This window comes from Parasteatoda tepidariorum, chromosome 12, assembly GCF_982258835.1.
Source record: "Parasteatoda tepidariorum strain Cologne lab strain chromosome 12, Ptep-v5.0, whole genome shotgun sequence".
Lineage (NCBI taxonomy): Eukaryota > Metazoa > Arthropoda > Arachnida > Araneae > Theridiidae > Parasteatoda > Parasteatoda tepidariorum.
Window position 1 is genome coordinate 5,695,685 of NC_141766.1, and position 21,405 is coordinate 5,717,089.

At 30.1% G+C, this 21,405-nt stretch overlaps 1 protein-coding gene across 1 annotated transcript in view; it reads right to left on the minus strand.

Annotated features, from left to right (window-relative positions):
• Nucleotides 1-14,981, minus strand: part of LOC107453369 (uncharacterized) — a 51,524-nt gene extending 36,543 nt beyond the window's left edge. The window contains exons 1-2 of the mRNA XM_016070182.4: nucleotides 14,706-14,981; nucleotides 4,469-4,589 (exon numbers count right to left, since the gene is read on the minus strand). Coding sequence (XP_015925668.2) covers nucleotides 4,469-4,589; nucleotides 14,706-14,840 — 256 coding nt within the window. The 5' untranslated portion in view covers nucleotides 14,841-14,981. The remainder of the gene's footprint in view (nucleotides 1-4,468; nucleotides 4,590-14,705) is intronic.
• Nucleotides 14,982-21,405: the final 6,424 nt, after the last annotated feature.

Here is a 21,405-nt window from a genome sequence, read left to right on the forward strand (position 1 = left end):
TTAATAGAAATCATAAAATTAACATGAAATTATGATAATTTAAATAAATAAAAGTACCTGTATAAAAGGGACTTGTGGAAACAGTTTGTAATAGGAAAATGCCCCCTGCTGCTTATGATGGCATTTTTGGTCATAGGTTTTCGTAAGCTATTCTTAATGCTCATGATGCGCTCCAGGGGATATTTCCGCATCATTATCAGTCAACCCCACTATAATCACCAAGGCGCCAAATGGATTTTAATGGACCCGGATCAGTACTCCCAGAAGTATTGATTTGTTATGGGAACATGGAGGACTTTGCGACTCCACGGATTTAGCGTGCATCAGTCACCATTTACTACACGGGGAGTCTTCGCCCGGCTGGGATCGAACCCACGAACTTTTGGACATGAACCCAGTGCTCTACCAACCAGGTTACCCGACCTTTGCGGTCTTCGTCGCGGGATTTTTTTGATGGAACTAACCCGCATTTCCTTTGCATGGAGAAAGAAACCACGAAAACCACTCATGGTTAGCCTGATGGCAAGGGGACTCGTCTACTACTGAGGATATTGTACGTCAGCACTGAGGTCGGTGAAAGCCGGATGCGGAATTCGTATGGACCAGCCATCGCTGGGATTCGAACCCGATTCACTTCCTTGGAATGCAAACGCTCTATCCCCTGAACCATCACGGCTCCTACGAGTTATATATTCAAGTTGGTCCCCTTCTAGAATGTTTTTTTTTAAAGCTTCTCGCTGGCTGTTGCTCAGAAATCGCCTAGACTTGGCGATTAATCTGCCACAAATCACGATACGAAAATCTCTTCACGTTCCCTACCTCCTATCCAAGTTTGTCCCATGATTTTAGAATCACCCTGTATAATATAGTGTGAAATATTATATTTAATAACTAGGGCTTGGATGTTGAAACTAAATGTTTTTTTATTTTCTGTTGCTGCACTTTTTGCATTATTTTTCCCTGGGTATTACTCATTATTGCTTTGATAATTTTTTGTATTTTTCTGCCTTTTTAATCATTTTGAATGATATTTTACATTTTGATTGATTGCTGCTAGGGAATTAATTTTTATTTATAAATTAGTTTAAATTTTGCATCGAATATTTTGAAGATTTTTAAGTAACAAGCGGGGTTCAATCTTTTAATTTTAAAAATATCAAAAAACATTTGAGAATGCAATACAATTCTGATATTTGAAGAAAATTGTAATTGTTTGATGAAAATTGTAACTTAAAATTCATTAAATTCTTATTATCGTTATTAGGTATTTTTTGACATTTTATTTTATTCATAACTTGCATATTTATTACCTTATTTTTCATTCAATTTATAAATACAAGTTACTATTTATTTAAAAAAGAAAAGAAAATAAGGTTAATATGAAACGGATTTCCAAAACTTTTTAAAGTCATTTCAGATCAGTTTAAACACTTTTTTTTTTTCATTTTAAGGATATTTTATAAGAGTTTTTAGGTCATTGACATGGAAGCCCTGATAATAACCGTCTTACAGTGAATCTTGAAAACATTTTTGCGAGAGCTTTTATGACCTCTCCCATTTCTCCCGCTTTTAGTTAAAGATGTTGCTAAATATATCTATTATTTAGTGAAGGAGAATTGTGAACTAGAAGCATGTGGGAAATAAGTGAAAAAAGGGCAGTTTTCATCATTTTTTCAACATTTCTTTTTTTTTTTTTCTTTGGTGGGGAGCAAGGTCTTATATAATTTCTCTGACGTTATGCAAAGTGCAAAAAAATATCAAAATGCAAAATTATGTGAGATTCCAAGTTAAAAAAAAGAACATTCTTATAATTATATTTACTGAAATATTTGCTCATTACAAATGATGCAAGGATCATCCCGAAAGTAACTTTCCCTCGTTCCATAAAGAGAAACTCAATTTCCTGCAAAGATATATTGCAAAAGATGAAGCAATATGTCAACTACTTTTCAACATAACAATCACCAGATTTGTAACATTTGTCATACCGAGGTTTTTGTAGACTAGTATCATAAAAGAACGTGTTACAGACGTTTGTATGTCTTTGCCCATGGGAAGTAATTTCTTCGAGTGCAAGAGCGGATGGAATTTACTGGGAGCAAAATCTATACTATAGGATGTATAGCCAAACACGTCCCACCAAAAGTTTTGCAACAGATTTTTGTGAAATTCGTTGCATGTGAGCGCCTCAAGTTTGACTTAAAAAGTGTTACAATTCTATTGGCTCTTATGATGTAGCTGATTTATTGTTGTACCTTATGCAATATATAATTCTTGGCAATTAATTTTTTTTTTATGGTCGTGTGAAACTTATTTTTCGTAAAGCCTTCAAAATAATTGAACATTACTTCAAACAAACTTAACAATTTTTGCTTCTTCTTGATATTGCAAAGAACTATTTTAGTTTATTTCTAGTAAAAACTATTTTAATCGTTGAAATAAAAAATCTATGCTATCAACTGAAAGCTAACTATGAGTGACAATTAATATAAAAAATGAATTTAAAGTGAAAAAAAATATATTTGATAATAATTTTTGTAGCAAAATTAATTTCTTTTGAAGTATTATGCAATTTTTAGAACCATCCCTGAAACAGAACTGTGGCGATAATAGGTAAGCTTATATTGCCTTTTTAGAACTGTCCCTTAAACAAGACTGAGACACTAATGAGTAAAGTGCTAGAAATGGTAAAGCTTATTATGCGTATTATAATAGTCTCTGAAAGATACTCAGCCACTAATGGGTAAAGTGCTGGAAATGACTAAGCTTATAATGCATTCTTAATAAAGTCTCTAAAATGGTCTCAGACACTAATAGTGAGTTAATTTCATTTAAGTAATTAAAAAAGCGTAAATCTAAATTTTCTGACAAAACTTTCAAAAAAATATGAAAAATTCCTTTAAATCACTAACTAAATTACTGTTATAATATTTTAGTTTAAAATAGATAACAAACCGAGTGTACAAGAAATTTCCTAATAACCATTCTTAATATATAATTTTAAAGGTTTTATAAAATTGAAAACCACAAAATATACACATTGGGTGTCGCAAAATGATATTTAAACAAAAGGGAAAGAAAATCGAACGAAAGCTATAGAGATCTAAAAAACAACTATTGAAGAAGGTGACTATGAAAGTAGAGAGTATAGACTCTTTCAAGTTTACTATGACAATCAAACAGGTTTTGAAATTTTTTGCACACCCACTTTGTTCAATAGTGATTCGATCAGGATTGATCAGAATTCAATAGTGTTTTTTCCTCGCCTGAAAATTTATTTGCAACCTCCGATGTATATAGTTTATTGTTTTCATATTTAACACGAATTCTAAAAATGCATATTAGTGGTTGTCGTTACGAAAAAAGTTCTATTTATATCTATAAATTTAATTTCGAGATTAAACATTATTTTTATTGCCACACGCCTAATTTCTTTTAATAAAATCAAACGAAATATAGACCGTGATTTTTGTTTTGTTTTTTTCGTTCCTGACACAGCATAAAATGAGCATGTTCAAAAATTGGATAAAGCTCAAAATGCATGTTTAAGAAAATGGGCACATCAGAAAAATGCGCCATTTCAATGTTTAACTCAAATCTAATAACAAATGGGGAATTTCTAAATTACTTTTCCTTACTTTTTTTAAACACTCGGGGTGGGCCGGGATAGCCTGGTTGTTACGGTGCTAGGCCCAAGTCCAAGAGTTCGTGGGTTCGATCTCCGGCGGCCGAAGACTCCCAGTGTAGAAAATGATGACTAATGCACGTTAAATCTGTCGAGCGAATTACAAAGTCCTACGTGTTCCCATAACAAATCATACGTCTGGGGGTACTGATCCAGGAGTTTCCCTGTCTTCTGGATTGGTTCGAAATTACAAGGCTACTGAGTTGCACATAAGTAGTCGTAAACACAAAATTGAGTGGACTGTTCAACGACGGAAATAAAATAAATTATAAGAAAAACACTACGGGGTTAGGATGTATGTAACCTTACAGGCGATCTTTTCGTATTTAAAGATAAAGTGGTACAACGTCGACCACTGTTATACATTTAACTTTGTAACTGTAAGTCTAATAAAAAAATTTTAAAAAAAGACTTATTTTAAAAAATGTACTATTTAGGCAAATGAACAACATCGTAACATCATATTTAAGTACAGTAGTCTATTCTTTTTTTTAAAAAAAAAGAACAGCTTTTCATAAGAAAAGTTTTCAAAATAGAATCAAATGTTATGTCCATTCTCTCAAATACGTAGTTTCATCTATGTCAATTTTTTTAAACGAACATTTCATTTTCGTTTACAATTATCTTGAGCTATATTTATTTTCTATAATGCACACTTTGATTTTTATTAAAAATAAAAAGCTAACTGATGAAAGATTTTTATCAAAATTTTTACATTTACTGCGAAATAAAATGAAATAAGAAATGGTAAATTTAGGCTTTAAATATTGCTTCTACACTCACCTTCGTTAATGTGAATAATATGTGGATGGCGTATAACAGCCATGATTTGAATCTCACGACGAATTCGTAGCATATCTTCTTCATTTTCAATTCTGGCTTTTTTTATGGTTTTAATAGCAACCTAATAAATAAAAAACAAAGAATAATAATGCATTCTTTAACAAGTTAATTGGATAATACTTTACAATGCATTGTATAATACTTTATACAAATGATTAATTTAACAAATTAAGCATTTTAACAATTTTTATTTTTAAACATTGATGTAACCATTCTCGTTATCATCAACAACCTTCTGTGCTATCTTGAGTTTACATTTTCCAATTCCAGATTGATGAAAACTAATTAGTTTTTGAACAAAATATCTGCAGATGACATTTTGGATAACATCTAAAACTTACAATTTTTCCCATTCAGAAAATATTGTAGCTATCACAAAAAAAGGAAATCTAATGGCACAATATCGGGTGAATATAATGGGTGAGGCAATACTTCCCACCTGGATGCATAATTTTTTTCCGGAATGAATCGGTAAGATTAGGAAAGATTTCCGAAAAACCACATTTGCAGGAGCTATGCAAATGTTTTTGGTTTTACCCTTGTGAAGCATGCAATGACGAATACTTGTTCTGCTGTTTCCACTATAAATCACAATAATATTAAAATAATCATCATTCAATAAATAATTATAAACTTAAAATATAACTTCGAAGTGCAGAATTAGCTGATAAATGACAAAGGAATATTCAAATGCGCAAAAACGATATTATTCTCGATATTACGATATTATTCGAAAACGATATTATTCCGGTCCCCCTAATTCTTCAACTAAACAACAATGATCAGTCGAGCCCGGATTTTGATACCCTGAAAATTAAAATGCCCTTAATACATAAAGATATTAGAATAAAAAATTAGAATTTCCTAATAATGCAACAAGATTTTCATTTTGCAAAATCATTTTTTACCTAAACTTTCTTATAAAATATTTTTTATAATAAAACATGTATATTAACACAAATAATTATGTAATTTACATTAAAGTTTAAAATTGGTGTTAAAAGCAAAAATAGCAAAAGAATTTGTTTTGATGCACACACATGTACATTGGTTTTCATACTATACATAAGTACTTGTACAGTCGTTGAGGAAATATTTTCCTAACAGTAGCAACGTTTAAGTTTTTAGTTTTGGGTATAAATGTTTTAGTAATATTTCTGAAGATTTCAAAAAATGCCTTTTCTTTTAAGAAAAAAAAACAGAATATTTGACCAAAAACAAATTTTCTAATAAAAATGAGATAGCATCATTATTCAGTTTTATAGAATCCTTGTCAAAAATGAAAATTTGAAAGATTTAGATGGGGCGCAAATTAGTATTTAAACATAAACGCTGTCATCTCAGGAAAAATTGTTTTAATTTCTTAATTGCTTTTTTAAATCATTTTTAATTTGTTTTAATTGTATTGAGTGCTTAATTTTTTCTACACACTGTGCTGTGATCCAAATTTGTAGTTGAAAATCGCTATAAAAGTTGTGTGTTATTTCAAGCTAATACTGAATCGAGCATTCATACACATTTTAAAGGGTGAACTCCAATAGATGAGACACAAAGATCAGAAACTCTGTTCATGAAATATTTTTACCAATTATAGCCTACTTTTAGAAACCGATAGATTTAATCGGCAATTTGTTTATAATTCGAGAAGATGGAAGTTTGATTTTACCTTGCGATGCTGAACATTCCGCAGAAAAAGTGGTAAACTCTTTTAAAGACATGAATGTTTAGTTGTGTAACAAAAAAAAAAATAAAACACCCGTAAAAAGTTTTACATAAATCTGCCAATTGTATTAAATAATTTTATAATAATTAACTTCCATTTATTTCGGTTTCGTGAAGCCTTGTTCGAATTATATTAATATTCACTCTTTGCTGTGTGTATGTTTGTATTAAATAATTTTATTATAATTAACTTCTATTCATTTCGGTTTTGTTAAGCCTTGTTCGAATCATATTAATATTCTCTCTTTGCTGTGTGTATGTTTGTATTAAATAATTTTATAATAATTAACTTCTATTCATTTCGGTTTTGTTAAGCCATGTTCAAATTCATATTAATATTTTCTCTTTACTGTGTGTATGTTTGATAGTTAAACAAATATTATTTTCAGAAATATTATGTGCATGCATCTTAAATCAATAATTCTTTATATTGTATCGTAAAAATAATTTCACTGAATCTTATGTACATCCTATGCCATAAAAATAAATTTTAGAGTTACTGAAAAGATTAGAGTTACTCAATTTGTCGGGCATAATTCGTCGTGGGACAATTTATCACTCACAATTCGTTGCAGACGCAACTCATCGAGACGATAATTCGTCGTGAGCGCAATTTCTTGTGGTTTCATTTTAAAGAATGTAATTTTAAATGTCAAAATGTAAAGTTTGAACGAAGCAGGTCTAATAGTTCCTGAGAAATCAAATTTTAAAAAGTCACATACGTAAAATTCGCAATCTCAGGAACTAATGGACAGATAGTAAATTATTTGTATACCTTACAATCCAAAACGTTTTAAACTATTATTAAATAAAAATTTTAAAAAATAATAAATAATTATTAAGACCTTTTACATGGAATCACCTTCGGACAAACAAATTTTATAATTATGTGCAAATTTCTTTCTGTTCACTTAGAAAGTTCTTGAGTATTAGCGAAATACGTAAGAAGTAAAATTAACATTAAGGAGTCCAAACTTTCGACTGCTCTCCTTACCACACTATTGAGACCATATTTTATAGATTGCAGCTATCCCTTACCTTTTGGGGATCAGGAATCATAATACGTCGAAAAAGAAGTGTGTTTATTCAGACAAAGTACATTTTTGTGTCTGATTTCGTAATTTATAATGTCTGCACTAATTAATTAGCATATTTGAGTTCACCCCTTAGAACCATTTTGCTTTTTTTTTCTGTACACTGTTTACTAGTTTTTTCATACAAAAATTTATTATTCTTTTTAAATAAGAACTCTCACGAATATTTTTTATTTATCATTATTATAACTTTTTTTTCCTAACATATTCTAACATATTGTTTACATAATATTGCATTTACTTATTACATTGCATTACACAATAAATTATTAATATTTTTAATAAATTAATAATTATTTTGATCAATTATATTTGTCAAGAAGTTGGGCACGTGAGTTATCGGGCAAACCAACCTGTCGGGAAAGCGTACTAGTCAGGTAAATAAGTTATCCGGCAATCGAGTTTTCAGGCAACTGAATGTCAAGCGTGTGTACTCGCCCCAAATTTCTAAATCCGTCTATGGTCTGTGGTCACTCCCTATGTTGAAACCGTTGAGAATACTGCAGTAAGAGTAAGCAAATATTCAATTGGTCAGAATGCAGTCCATTTCACGTGTCCTGGTTCACCCTCCGTGTAGCTTTATCTTGAAAAATGAATGACGGATGGTCAGAATGCAATTCATTTCACATGTCCTGGTTCACCCTCTATGTAGCTTTGTCTTGAAAAATGAATGAGTGAAGATCAGAATGTAGTCCAAATCACATGTCCTGGTTCACCTTCTATGTTGCTTTATCTTGAAAAATGAATGAGTGATGTAAAGTTGTTTAAATTCAGTGAATTGAACTAATCTGTTTCCTTTCTTATCTCTTGGTCCAAGGCCAACATTTACAACTTATCTTCACAAGTTTTTCGCTTGCCAACTCCAGCATTAAAATCATTCATTGGGATTGTCAAGCATTGGTTTTTTTTTATTATTTAATAATACTTACTCTTTCATAAATTCATCTACTGCTTCATCAAAGTAACTAGATGTTCAGTAATAATTTTTTTTTCTTTTGCATCCTTTTGGTAAGACTTAACCCCTTGCCGGGGAACAATTGAGTTCTAAAATGTTCCACTCTTTATGATACTTGCATTGTAGTTATTAATTCGTCTGCACTGTAAAACATTTTAGTGTATCTTACAACCAAAACTGACTTCAACTGCTTTAGACCAAAGTGATGTGGTGACACATCATATATAATTCTTGAATCTAGGATTTCACATCAATTTTGTACTTCGAAATATGTATAAAATTAAATTTTTTTAAATGAAGTAAAAATTTTGATCTGTACAATTCAAAAATTAAATTAATATTAAATAATTGTGCTAAAAATATAATTTTCACGAGAGGATGCTTGAATAATGAATTTTAATATTTCTTAGATAGAAAGTCCCAATAATATGAAGAAATAAGTAAAAAGTGAAATTAATATTAAGTGGCGGTTTTAATTGTTTTATGCTGTTGTTACCCAATATCGTGACTGCTCCAAGTTTGAATACGAATAATTTGGACCCAGATGAAAATTATATTATGTACAAAATTAAGTTTGAATGACGAATTTTAATGTTTCTTAAATAGTTCACTGATGTGACGAAATAAGTATATAGCGAAATTAATATTAAGGGGCACATATTTCTTTCCTGGCTTAACAGTTGTGACCCTATATCCCATCTACTTTCTAAGCTAATTTGAAGTTTTGGCAAATTTGTTTTTATTCACTCTTTACCCTAGTTAAATTTTTAGCCATTAATGTCCTAGTAATTTTTATCATCTGTGCTAAAAATATCATTCAACCTTAAAATAATTACTTACAATTTAAAAGTTAAGAACCACTTAAAAGCAAAGCCCAGTTTTAGGGCCCCATTTGTCGTAAGTAACCCTCATATGATCGAAGTCAAACATCCAATTCCGTCGAAAAAAAGGACGTTAAATAAGAGAAAATACGCATTCTTGTTTGTTTTTGTAACTTACGATATCATCTGCCCTAAATAAATAAGCATATTTTAGATTAAACCTTTGCATATAAGTATATGAAAATAAACTTACTAGATCAAAAGTTATTAGGTTGCTTTTTTTTCCCTTTTTTTTCAGTTTTGCGCACTATATGCAGGACTGGATTTATCATAAGACTTACGAATCCGGAACCTATCGCTAAATGTTACAAATAGTTTTATTAAGAACCGCGATGGCTCAAGGGATAGAGCGCTCGCCTTCCAATGAGGCAAACCGGGTTTGAATTCCAGTCGATATGAATTCCGTATCCGGCTTGCACCGACCACAGTGCTGACGTGAAATATCCTCCTTGGTAGATGGATCATGAGTTAGAGTTCCCTAGCCGTGAGGATAACCGTGGGAGGCTCTCGTGGTCTTCCTCTCCATGCAACGCAAATGCGGGTTAGCTCCATCAAAAAGTCCTCCAAGAAGACAAATTTCTCCCAATACTCGATCCAGGAGTTCCTTTGTCTTCTGGATTGTGTTCAAAATTACAAGGCTACGGAATTGAACATGGATAGTCGTAAACCCATAAAATTGGGTTGGCTGTTCAACGACGGTTATAAAATAAAATAGTTTGATTTATTTTATTTCTTTTATAACTTATAGTCCATTTGAAATACGAGTTAACAAAATTGAAATAAAAAAAGCAGAAAGTTGCATATGTATTATAATTTACTTATGTTATAACAAGTTTAAAAGCATTTTGTAACTAAGCAACATGTAAATTTGAGGATCAATGGAGCTCCAATAGTTCTGTGCCTATAAGGCCCCAAGATTTTTAAATCAACCCTGACTCTATGCATAAGGCATCCCAGAATAGCTGCAGGTGAGAAAAGAAATTATTTGTAGACAATAAGTCTAGGCTGAGAGATGGGTTTGGTGCATATCGCCAACATGTCATTTCGCTGACACCGTTATCAATTTATTTATTGATGGCATCTCCAAATGCATCATTTTAAACTGAAAAATTATTAATTTAAAAAACGATGTTATGAATAGAAAATTATAGGAACTGGAAATAGTAGGAATTAGAAGTTATAAGAATCGGAAATTATATGCTTATTAGTTGGAATTATTGGAATAATTGCAAATTATATTACATTATTATTATAACTAATTTGTTTCGCTTAGAATAAAATTCCCAAGATTAAAAAATTAAATTAAACTTTAGTTTAAAAAAAAAATTGGGCACTGTAAAAACTGTGGTGTAATAGCTTCTGAAATTTGCGATTGAGCAACCCAAACATTTGTGTGAAGGAACACTTTATTTCAAGTTAACACATAATCGATCGATCTTATACACTTCATAGAGTGTATTTTAATTTAAACACTGATAATGCTGACATCAAACTCACGCGCTTTCACACCATTCATGATTTATTTTCACTTCCAAAAACACCAATTTCAGGGTACTTTGGATATCATCAATAGATTGTTTCAAATCGGCGTGAGTTTGTTTTGAGGTTTGGAACGATGCTAGACATCTACAGCAGTAAACATTCTTCATTGAAAAATGTATGTATGTTTGAGTTGTGTAATAAGGATAACTATATTATGATTTTTAAATATCTGTCAATTATATTAAATAACTTAAAGTTATCTGTCAATTATATTAAATAACTTAAAGTTATCTGTCAATTATATTAAATAACTATATCAATTATATTAAATAACTTAAAATTATCTGTCAATTATATTAAATAACTTTCGAAAATACACATATTAATGTTACTCTAATGTCTAATTCTAATTTATTTTTCTATTTAATAGAAAAATAACATCTAGAAGTTGGATGGGGTGAAAAAACGACATCAAAAGGGCAGAAGAAAAAGAGCATAGAAATATTCAATAAAAAATATCGAAAAATGTCGATTAAACACCCCTTAAATTTTGAGCAAAAGTCCCCTAATGTCGGATGGGGTGAAAAAACGGCATCAAAAGGGTAAAGAAAAAGGAAATAGAAATATTCAATCAAAATATCGTAAAATGTCGATTAAACACCCCTTAAATTTTAAGCAAAAATCGCTAGATATCGGATGGGGTGAAAAAACGGCGTCAAAAGGGTAGAAGAAAAAGAAAATCGATTGTATTTAAGACCTACATATTATTTAATTTATAATTTGTATAAGAGCTTATTAAGTTAAGTAAGCTAAACCTCTTTCATTCTCTTAGTAGAAATTATTTTCATTTTTAAAAAACGTTTCCACCAATCTCTGTGCATAGGAAAATAATTAATTTAAAAAAATTCAAATATCGTTTTAAAAAAAGTGCAATCCTTTGCCGATAGTGTTTAACAATTTTGATAACGGAATTGACTTACTTCGTTGTTAATAATAATGCTTAACATTTACTCCCTCAATGCCTGATACTTTCTTGTCAATTATACCTAATGCACTAGCAAAACATTTTGTGAAATTCAACATCAAGAATGGTGGCAACTACTTAGCACCAAATTGGTGTTATTAAACACCACCTGGTGTTTTACTAAACCAAAAATGAATTTCGTGGTGTAGTAAAACAACAAGAATGTTCTCTTACACAACTTGGGTAAAGTATCTGCCACCATTTTTGGTATTCAGTAGCATTAATATTTATAACAGTAAGATTTGAAACACGTAAGATTCAGTGAAGTTATTTTTACGGTAATGTGAGAATCATTAATTTGAAATGTATATACACTTCTTCTTAAAATAAAATTAGTTTGTAAATCACACTCAAGTTGTACGGAGAGAACAATAGGACGAATCAGGACAGAACAATGGCGGGTGAAAAACTAAATATTATAAAATTATTAAGTACAGCTGACAGATAATTAAAAACTAAAATATAATTATCCTTATTACGCAGCTGAAAACATTTTGTAATGGCGAACTTTTGTTTCTGGAGATATATAACAGCGTTCCGTTACAATTCACATCGACAAACTAACGCCATTTCGAATACTGTAACAAAAAAATTCGTGTATCTAAACACCTAAGTGATGTTTCACTAAGTGCTCCGTTACCAAGGACAGTTCCTGGTGGAGTGAAAAACACCTAGAATGTTCCTTTACGCTACTTGTTTTAAATAGTCGTGTTTGTAATTTAATAACACGAAAGATAAGTAAGGATAAGTAAAGATAAGTAAGATATGATACACATAAGAATCAGTAATGTTACTTTTACGATATAGAGTCTAAAGTAAAAATCATAAATTTAAGATGCATGTATACAATATTTCTTAAAATGAAACTAATTTGTCAATCTAACATATACACCTCATAGACAGAATATTAATATGAATTCGAACGAAACTGAAGTTAATAAAAGTTAAATATTATAAATTATTTGAATAAATGACAGATTTATGTAAATCTTATGATATTAGAACTAAAAACCATTCAGGCATTTTATAATTGTTTATATAAGTAGTTTGTCAAATCAATCCGATATGAAGAATGAAATTACTTGGCAAATAATCGACCACGATCAATATTTCTTACCATTCAGGAAAGAGGATTGATTCTTACTTGGTATTAAATAGGCTATGTCGAGTTTGTCCATTTAAGCCGACAAGAAATGTACTTCATGTAAACAAACCGCCATCTTGGCCGCCATAATTTCATTATCTTGAAATTGCACTATTATTCACCTTTAGGCATATAATAACGGTTCAAAAGCATTTGTTATACGTTAAAAACAAGCCAATTTTAATATCATACAAGAATTTAGTTAAATAGCTTAAATATACACTAATTATTCGCCAAATTTGAGCTCCGAAAAAAGGTAAATTTTCCCCCAACGAGCTACAAATTGGTGTCAATCAATTATTGGTGTTGATATTTAACTACACATTTGAAGTGTGTAAGAATGCTTGATTCGGTATTAATTTGAAATAAAGTAATCAATCATTTACACAATTTTTAGAATTTTTTGACACCAAATTCAGATAATTTATTACACCAAAATTTTTACAGTGTACTCGATTGTAAACATTATGCTGACGATATCCTAATAACCCGAAAATTGGTGTTTTTAAAGCAAAAATAATTCATTAATTTCATTTCATTAATAATTACCTAACTTCATTCACATTTAAAATAATTCAAAGCAAAAACAAGTTCAATGATGTGAATAAGCGTAAGTTTGGTGTAAGCATTCTTAGGTGTTTAGATTTAAGTGTTTGGTGTTTTGATTTAACTGCACCCTTTAAAGTGTATATGAACTCTCAATTTGATGTTAACGATAAAATGCTCATTTTCGCAATGTTTTGGGATGTTCAATTCCAAATTAGGAAAACTATTGCGCCACAGGTTTTATTGTACTTTGTAAATAATAATTAATATTTCAGATTTATTTTTAAAGTAAAAGTGTTGATATGTTGATAATGGCATTTTTAATTACTACATTCATATGTTTTCATTAATAGAATAGGAAAAGATATTCGGCCATGTATTTTGCAGACTAGCATAGCCGTGAAAACATTTAAAAATTTTGAGATTTTTGGATCCTTGATATGGCTTTGTTTTAAATCAAAAAGCGTTTTTTTTTAGACTGATTACGAAAAGCTACAAAATGCTTTTCGAAAAAAATTATAGTTATGCCCTTTAAATTTATCAGAGAATAATAGCCAGTTATTATATATATGAAGGCTTTATATTGAGACAATAATAAGCAACAAGAATTTAAATTTTAAAAAATAAAAAAGTGATAAAAATTAGGAATATGTAGCCGATACTTTCTTAAATTACATATTTTTTTAATAAAACTTTTAGTTCAAAGCTGATTAGGAAATTTTTTTCACCACCGTTTAATTTTTTTTGTGGTTCAATGGTTCATAAAAAGATTTAAAAAAAGGCATATCACTGTTTTTATATAAGACATATTTTTTTCACGCTAACAGATCACGTTAATTCATATTATCATGATACTTTAAAATTTTTTTTCACTTTACACCATGATTTATAACATAATAATATTTCCTTATTTTTACAAAGACACTTTGATTTCAAATATAGTAATATATCCTATGATTCATTATAAATTTATATATATACCTATTTCGTCACATTATCTCTATGATTCATACTATAATAATATTTACTTATACTTTTTACGCATTAACACTATTAATCATAATAAAAAAATTATTTTCCTATTTTTTTCACAGTGACTCTTTGATTCATGATATAATACTTCTCTATATTTTTTACATTAACACTATGATTTATAATATAATATTTCCCTATTTTTTTCACATTGACTTTTTGATTCATTATATAATATTTCCCAGTATTTTCACATTGACTCTTTGATTCCTAATATAATAATATTTCTCTATTTTTTCACATTGACTCTTTGATTCATAATTTAATAATATAAACACTTTGATTAATGATACTTACTTCTTGATTAGTTTCTTTGTTTATAGCCAATTGAACTTTGCCATACGTTCCTTGACCAAGCTTTCTTAAAACCAAAAAACGCTGTTGTAAACGGACGGGTTGTTCACTCCATTGTAAACCCTCCTTTAAAGTCATTTTGACACTTTTTCTTTAAAATAACATGAAAACTAGTCTTTTGGACAAACAGAAATATTTGGAAGAGTTCATTCGCTTGTGCTAAAGTAAAGAATGAGTAAGACTGGCCTTGCTGTTTCTCCTTCCTGAATCTAAGACACTAAATATAGATTATTCCCCTTCCAGAAATTCAACCTCTTCCATCCCTCATCTTAAAAATGCTGATGCATTTACTCTTCTTTTAGTTGAAGATGAAAATATTAATTTTCTTTTTCAATGTCTACATTCAAACCTCCAACTCAATGGAAATTCTTCTCTAGGATAATATGTTTTATTTTTGATTCCTCGATCTTTCTTTTTTCTTAACAATCATAGAGTATAAGCCCTATTCTTTTAAAAGAAGGCGGAACTTGGGCATTACAAATTACTTAAAATTAGTTACTTTCTTTCGTAATGCTGAATCATTTTCATTTAAAAAGATGAAATAAGTCATTATTTTTAACTAGAGCATTCACTAAACGTATATTTTTGCTTAAGAGGCCTCTTTTCTAACCATCTTGGATTTCAAGGTTTAACTTTTGATTTTCGTTTTATCGTTCCTTCAGTGTTATTTCAACAAAAAAAAACTTTTTATGATAGAGTATTATTTCTATAATTTTATAGCTTTAAAAAAGGGAGAAAGTAAGGGTCTCATTTTATTAGATTGCGAATAGTAACACGTAATAATTTTCTAAAAAGTCTATGGTTCTTTTTTCAAAAATATTAAGCAATTAAATAGTATGATTAGTAGTTTTGCTTAAATAATTTAATATTATACATTTACCTGTTTTTAGATTTTTTTAAATATATTTTTATAACTGTTTAAACCAAAATTTCTTAAATTGTGGGTCGTGATCCCGCTTGGGATTGCGGGACCTGCAACAGGGGTCACCGAAAATCTCAGTAATTTCAATATTTCTTTAACTTATTATAATTACTTTTTAATTACCAAATATATCTGAAAATGTATAAAGATAAGACATAAGGAATTTACCTAAGTAATTGAATTTATTTCTTATAGTATTATAATTTTAAGTTTACTTAAAGTTTCCACGTTGCTCCACGTCATAAAATTGAAATTTAAAGTTAATGACCTGAGTGGGTAATGAATCGGTCGAATAGTTCTTGAAAATGAAACTTTATTCATACAACTTTTTTGAAATAATGAAACAAGCATGAAAAATGCTGAAAAATTCTTTTATCGTAAATGACGCAAAAACTAAGATATTTAAACAAAACTTTAAAAACTGAAAACTATATAATACATAATTATCTTTCAAAAAATGCTGATTTCTGAATTGTACTGGTATAATTTTGTCCAAAAAAATTTAAAAAATTCAAATAAAAATTCTACGTTTTTCAATTCTACTTGGGTGACGACCTTGCATATATCTAGAAAAATACTACCGAGTAAATTAAATTTCCAGAACAAGCTTTTTTTACTTCTGAAATTTATTAAAACATGTTTAGAGCGCCTCCTTCTCCCCTATGAAGTTCGACCAGAAGGAAAGAAATCTTTTAAACAGGAAATTTTAATAATAAATACTTAGGATTCTATAGCTGGTATAAAGTTAGGGTATACCAGAATGAAAACAATGAGTAACTATAGTTTGTCTAGAGTAAGAACTCCCCTAGAAATTCCGTTGTGGTTGCTATGGTAACGTGGTATAACTATTTCAAGTAGGGGTGTGAGTAGGGCAGATTTTGGCTCGGGTCGGCGAGAGAATCTTTTTCTTAAGTGTTAGCCCTAGAGTGAAGAAAAGCTACCCTCTCTGAAATGCACTATTCCTGTTTCCATAGCAGCAGACGGCCTCAGACTTACAGCAGACAAACTGTGCAGGGTTTGTGTAAACATTTTCTAACTTAAGAGGAGGCTCTTCCTCTCCAGACCGAGCTTAACTGTGGAAGGGGGGTGATGACGAGGAGGTCAAACTCTAAATATGCTTTTAATCTCCTTTATTTAATTTTCACAAATAAACTCACGATGAATATTTACTCTACGGATGGTTGAATCATAAAACTAAGAACAGATGGCGCTAGGGGTTAAAATTCGCCGCAAGACTTCCGGGTTACTACTTCTGATTGATCTTTACGCCAAAACTTGAAAAAAGGCGCCATCAAATATTATTATTATGCCTGTACTGTTTGCAATATGATAAGTTCTTTCAATTTAAATTTCAACGAAACAAACAACATTCGGAAGAGTCACCAAGCATACTATACCCAACAAGATGCAACCCAAAAAATAACTAATGGTGTTATGTTACACAAGTATAGCCAAATAAAGGATAATACTCAAAACAGGGAAAACCTTGCACTTCATTTATAGTGTGATATTAATTTTCTTCAATTTGTTTTAGGCTCATAATCAACTAGAATTCATAAGTTACAGGAAACTCTTATGAATGGTGAAATTACACCTAAATTTTAGCATAAATCATATTAGCACATTACCTTGTAAGTTGTCTACATTTCTTCCGGTTTTAGAAAGTTTCTTATTGTTTACATTCCAATAGATAGTATCTTTCAATGCTTGTGAAATAGGGACTGGGATAGCCTGGTTGGTAGGGCACTGGGCCCATGTCCAAGAGGTCGTGGGTTCGATCCCCGCAGTCCGAAGACTCTCCGTGTAGTAAATGGTGGCTGGTGCACGTTAAATCTGTCGAGTCTCAAAGTCTTCCATGTTCCCATAACAAAAATCATACCTCTGTGAGTAGTGATCTAGGAGTTTCCTTATCTTCTGGTTTTGGTTCAAAATTGCAAGGTTACTGAGTTGAACATTAGTAGTCGTAAACCCAAAATTGGGTCAGATGTTCAGCGACGGTAATAAAATAAAATACATGACCGTCACCCAATCAAAATTTGAGATATAAAGCATGTGGTTATTTAGATTTCCTACTGATTTTTTTTTCTTTTATGGACAAAATTATGCCAGTACGGTTCTGCAATCAACTGTTTTTGATAGGAAGTGAAATATTACACAGTTGCCTATTTTTAGATTATCGATAAATATTTTTGCTTTTATGCAATTAACGTCAAAGGAATTATTTAGCGTCATCCAAATCGGTTTTCATCAGTTACAACTGTAATAAAATTAAATTTTTAAGAATCTAAAACTTGAGCAACGAATTGTTTTAAATTACTTACTCAAAACCACAAATCGCATCATTTTATTGCTTTAGAGTTTTGAGAAAGAATTCTTAAAATTTCTAAACATTATCAAGCGTTTTTTTTTTTTTTTTTTCGTTTTGATAAAATAAAGCGACCCCTTTATTTTCTGCCTCTCTTGAAAAATATTGATGTCTAATAATACTATATCATCAAAAGTTTGTTGCTGCTAAAAAAAAATATCAGGAAAAAACAAATTTAAAAACAAAATTTAAAATTTTACCTAAAATCCTAAAAAGTGAGGGTCGAAACCTCTTAAGGTCACAGTATTTTTCTCTTTTTCAGAAAAAGAGTCCTGAAAGAGACAACGAGAAATTAATTTGCCTACTTTAGATTTTGTTTTAATTATTGTATTATTAAAAGCGAAATTAATTTAGATTTTTACGTTATATCGAAAAAAAGTTCGCCTAAGCGAGGTTACATTCATATTTCATACAGAATACCCAATTAGTTTTCCGATTTAATTATTACTTAAATTTGTTTTAGATACGTTTTATAATCTTAACAAATTTTTTAATTTAAATTATTTTTCAGTATTAATGCATTTATAATAAATGTTAACAACGGACATATTTAATAATTCATGCGAGCAAATAATTTACTCCCTATGCCGAAATTTCATTAAGAATGGCTTTAATACATTTTATTTGATTCTATAATATTAATAAAGAGAGAGGGTGCTAGTGTTGACATGGAATAATTCAATTCATTACACTAAGGAACAAAATTTTGTTGCATTTATGAAAATAAATACGGGTGTCGCCTAATTCGAGTGTGGAGATTTCAAATCTAAAATTAGTTTTTCTCTTCATGATTATTGAAATGTACAAATTTTAAAACATTGTATATAACAAGGGATCGTGTAAAGTTGCGACAAGCTCTTAGGGGAGTTAGGGCATCAGGGTTGAAATTGCTTGGAAAACGTCGTAGTACGCGACTTGAGATATTTCCCTAGTAAGACTTGTTCAGAAACATAATAGAGAACAGCGCAGTATAATAGGGGTAACGCCACTAGCGGCGTACGACAAAATTCACGGGTATGGTTTCCTATGCAATTTCAGTTCTGGTTATGTGCTCTAACTCCCCTAAAGTTTAGTCACAATTTTACTCGACCCCATGTTCTACATATGATTTCGACAAATAGTAGACTAAAAACGCCATTTTGAAAATAAAAAACTGTAGCTTGAAGAGAGAAACAAACTGCAGATACGAAAGTATTTAAGATCTGTAAAAAATCCATGTAACAGAAAACGAAAAAAAAAATTATTCCCCAACGTTATCAGTCGAAATTTATCTAAACATTCTGACAAATTCACCAAATTGTTTGACAATACATTTTATTGTGAAGTTCAAAATGTTTTGCTTGTGCATTTATTTTTAATTAATTAATTAATTTATTTATTTTTGAAGATGAATCATTCACCGTACCTAATATGTAGTGCGTACTCTAATAATATTCCTACCGTAAAACGCTATTGCAATGATAAAAATTTAGCAATATATACGTAATTCTCTCACATTACGTATACCTGAGAATAGCCTATAGTAGCTTATTTATTTTATAACTTATTTATTTTAAAGTAAATGCGAAAAATAACTTTCATTTTTAAAAACTCCTCAAAATTCCCGTATATCGGAAATTTTTAAAATTTCCTCCCTCTAAGAAAGCTGTTTATTCCCTAATGAATTTTGGATAATGGGATTACCACACAACGCTATAGAAAGTAAATAATAAATTTCATTATTCTAATCATACGCTCTAATGAATTTAAATCTGTAATTAAGACTCAAATACGTTTTAATCATTTGTAGATTCATCTATAATCTCTCGTATTTCTGCAAAATGTCGGTATTCTATGGAAATCCTAGCCGTTGCATAAAATACCATTTTAACCTTTTCAAGACCGATTTTTTCTTTTCAAATAAAAAGATGAATTATGAGTTAAACAAATCAAATATAGTAAAAATTACAATATTCTGCCAAAAAGTCATGGTGACTCAAGGGGTAGAGCGCTCGTCTCCCAATGAGAATAAACTGGGTTCGAATTCCAGTGACTTCTCACCCGGCTCGCACCGACGATGGACGAAAAATCTAAAAATATCCTCGGTGGTAGACGGATCATGGGTTAGAGCACCCTTGCCATGAGGCTAACGTTAAGCTGTTTTCGTGGTTTTCCTTTCCATGAAACGTAAATGCTGATTAGTTTCATCAAAAAATTCTCCACGAAGGCAAATTTCTCCGAATACTTGATCCAGTATTTCCTTGTCTTCTGGATTGGGTTCAAAATTACAAGGCTACGGAGATAAATATTGGTGGTCGCAAATTCAAAATTGGGTCGGCTTTTCAACAACGGTTATAAAATAAAATATTCTGCGAAATAAAATTAAAAAATTAACTATTCGAACAATTTGGGAGAAAACTAGAACATATCGCTGGTTCAAAACTAAAACGACACTTCTGCACTCACTTCTCATGTTATTTCAATGAGAAGTGAATGCAGAAGTGTCGTTTTAGTTTTGAACCAGCGATATGAGCAGCACCCAATTTTTCAGATGGGACATATAAGTACCTGTAGTGTTTTCGTCTGCGGGACATATATGTCCCGGTGGTTAATTTAGAATCCAGTGACTTTTAACGACTCTCTCTTCTTTTTTCTGATTTTTCTCTTGATTGTAGTTGATCTCAATAATAAGGCAAGCTTTTATTTCTTTCAAAATTTGTCACCTAAACTAAAAAAACTCAAGAATCAAGTTTCTTTTTTTCTTTTTTTTTCACTTAAGAAAGTGCCAAACGGGAGAGCTTGGCGTTAAACGCCACTGGATAGGAAAACCGCGTCTAAGTTGAGCCAAAAGGATTAAAGAGAAGTATGAAATATGAGAATTATTATATACTTTTCCTGGTCAAGAATATCTGTAAGTTTTTCATTAAATATTCTATAGAATGTCTTTATGTTTTTCCTTAGTCATTCTATTGAATGTCTAGGCTAGGCAGCACGTAAAATAGTAACTCTTTTCATATTGGCTGTCTATTTTAGACATTCTATTTCAGAATGCCAAATTTTATACATAAACGATAACATAGATAATATATTATTATTCGAATTATTTAGTTGTTATTTTACTATATTTTTCCCTGTATTGGAAAAAAAAAACAAGAATGTTAAAAGCTATTTATATGTCTAATTTTAAACACAACTGAAACTATATTGATAATTTTATTTAAAATAAAAATGTTCATATGTTAATTTGTACTCGTCATTATTTTCTATTAGCATAACCCTCGGCATTATTAGCTGTTAGCTTTTATAAAAATTTAAAAAAGTTATAAACTTTAATATTGTCTTTTATTTTATTCTTTTTATTAAAAAAAGGAGGAATT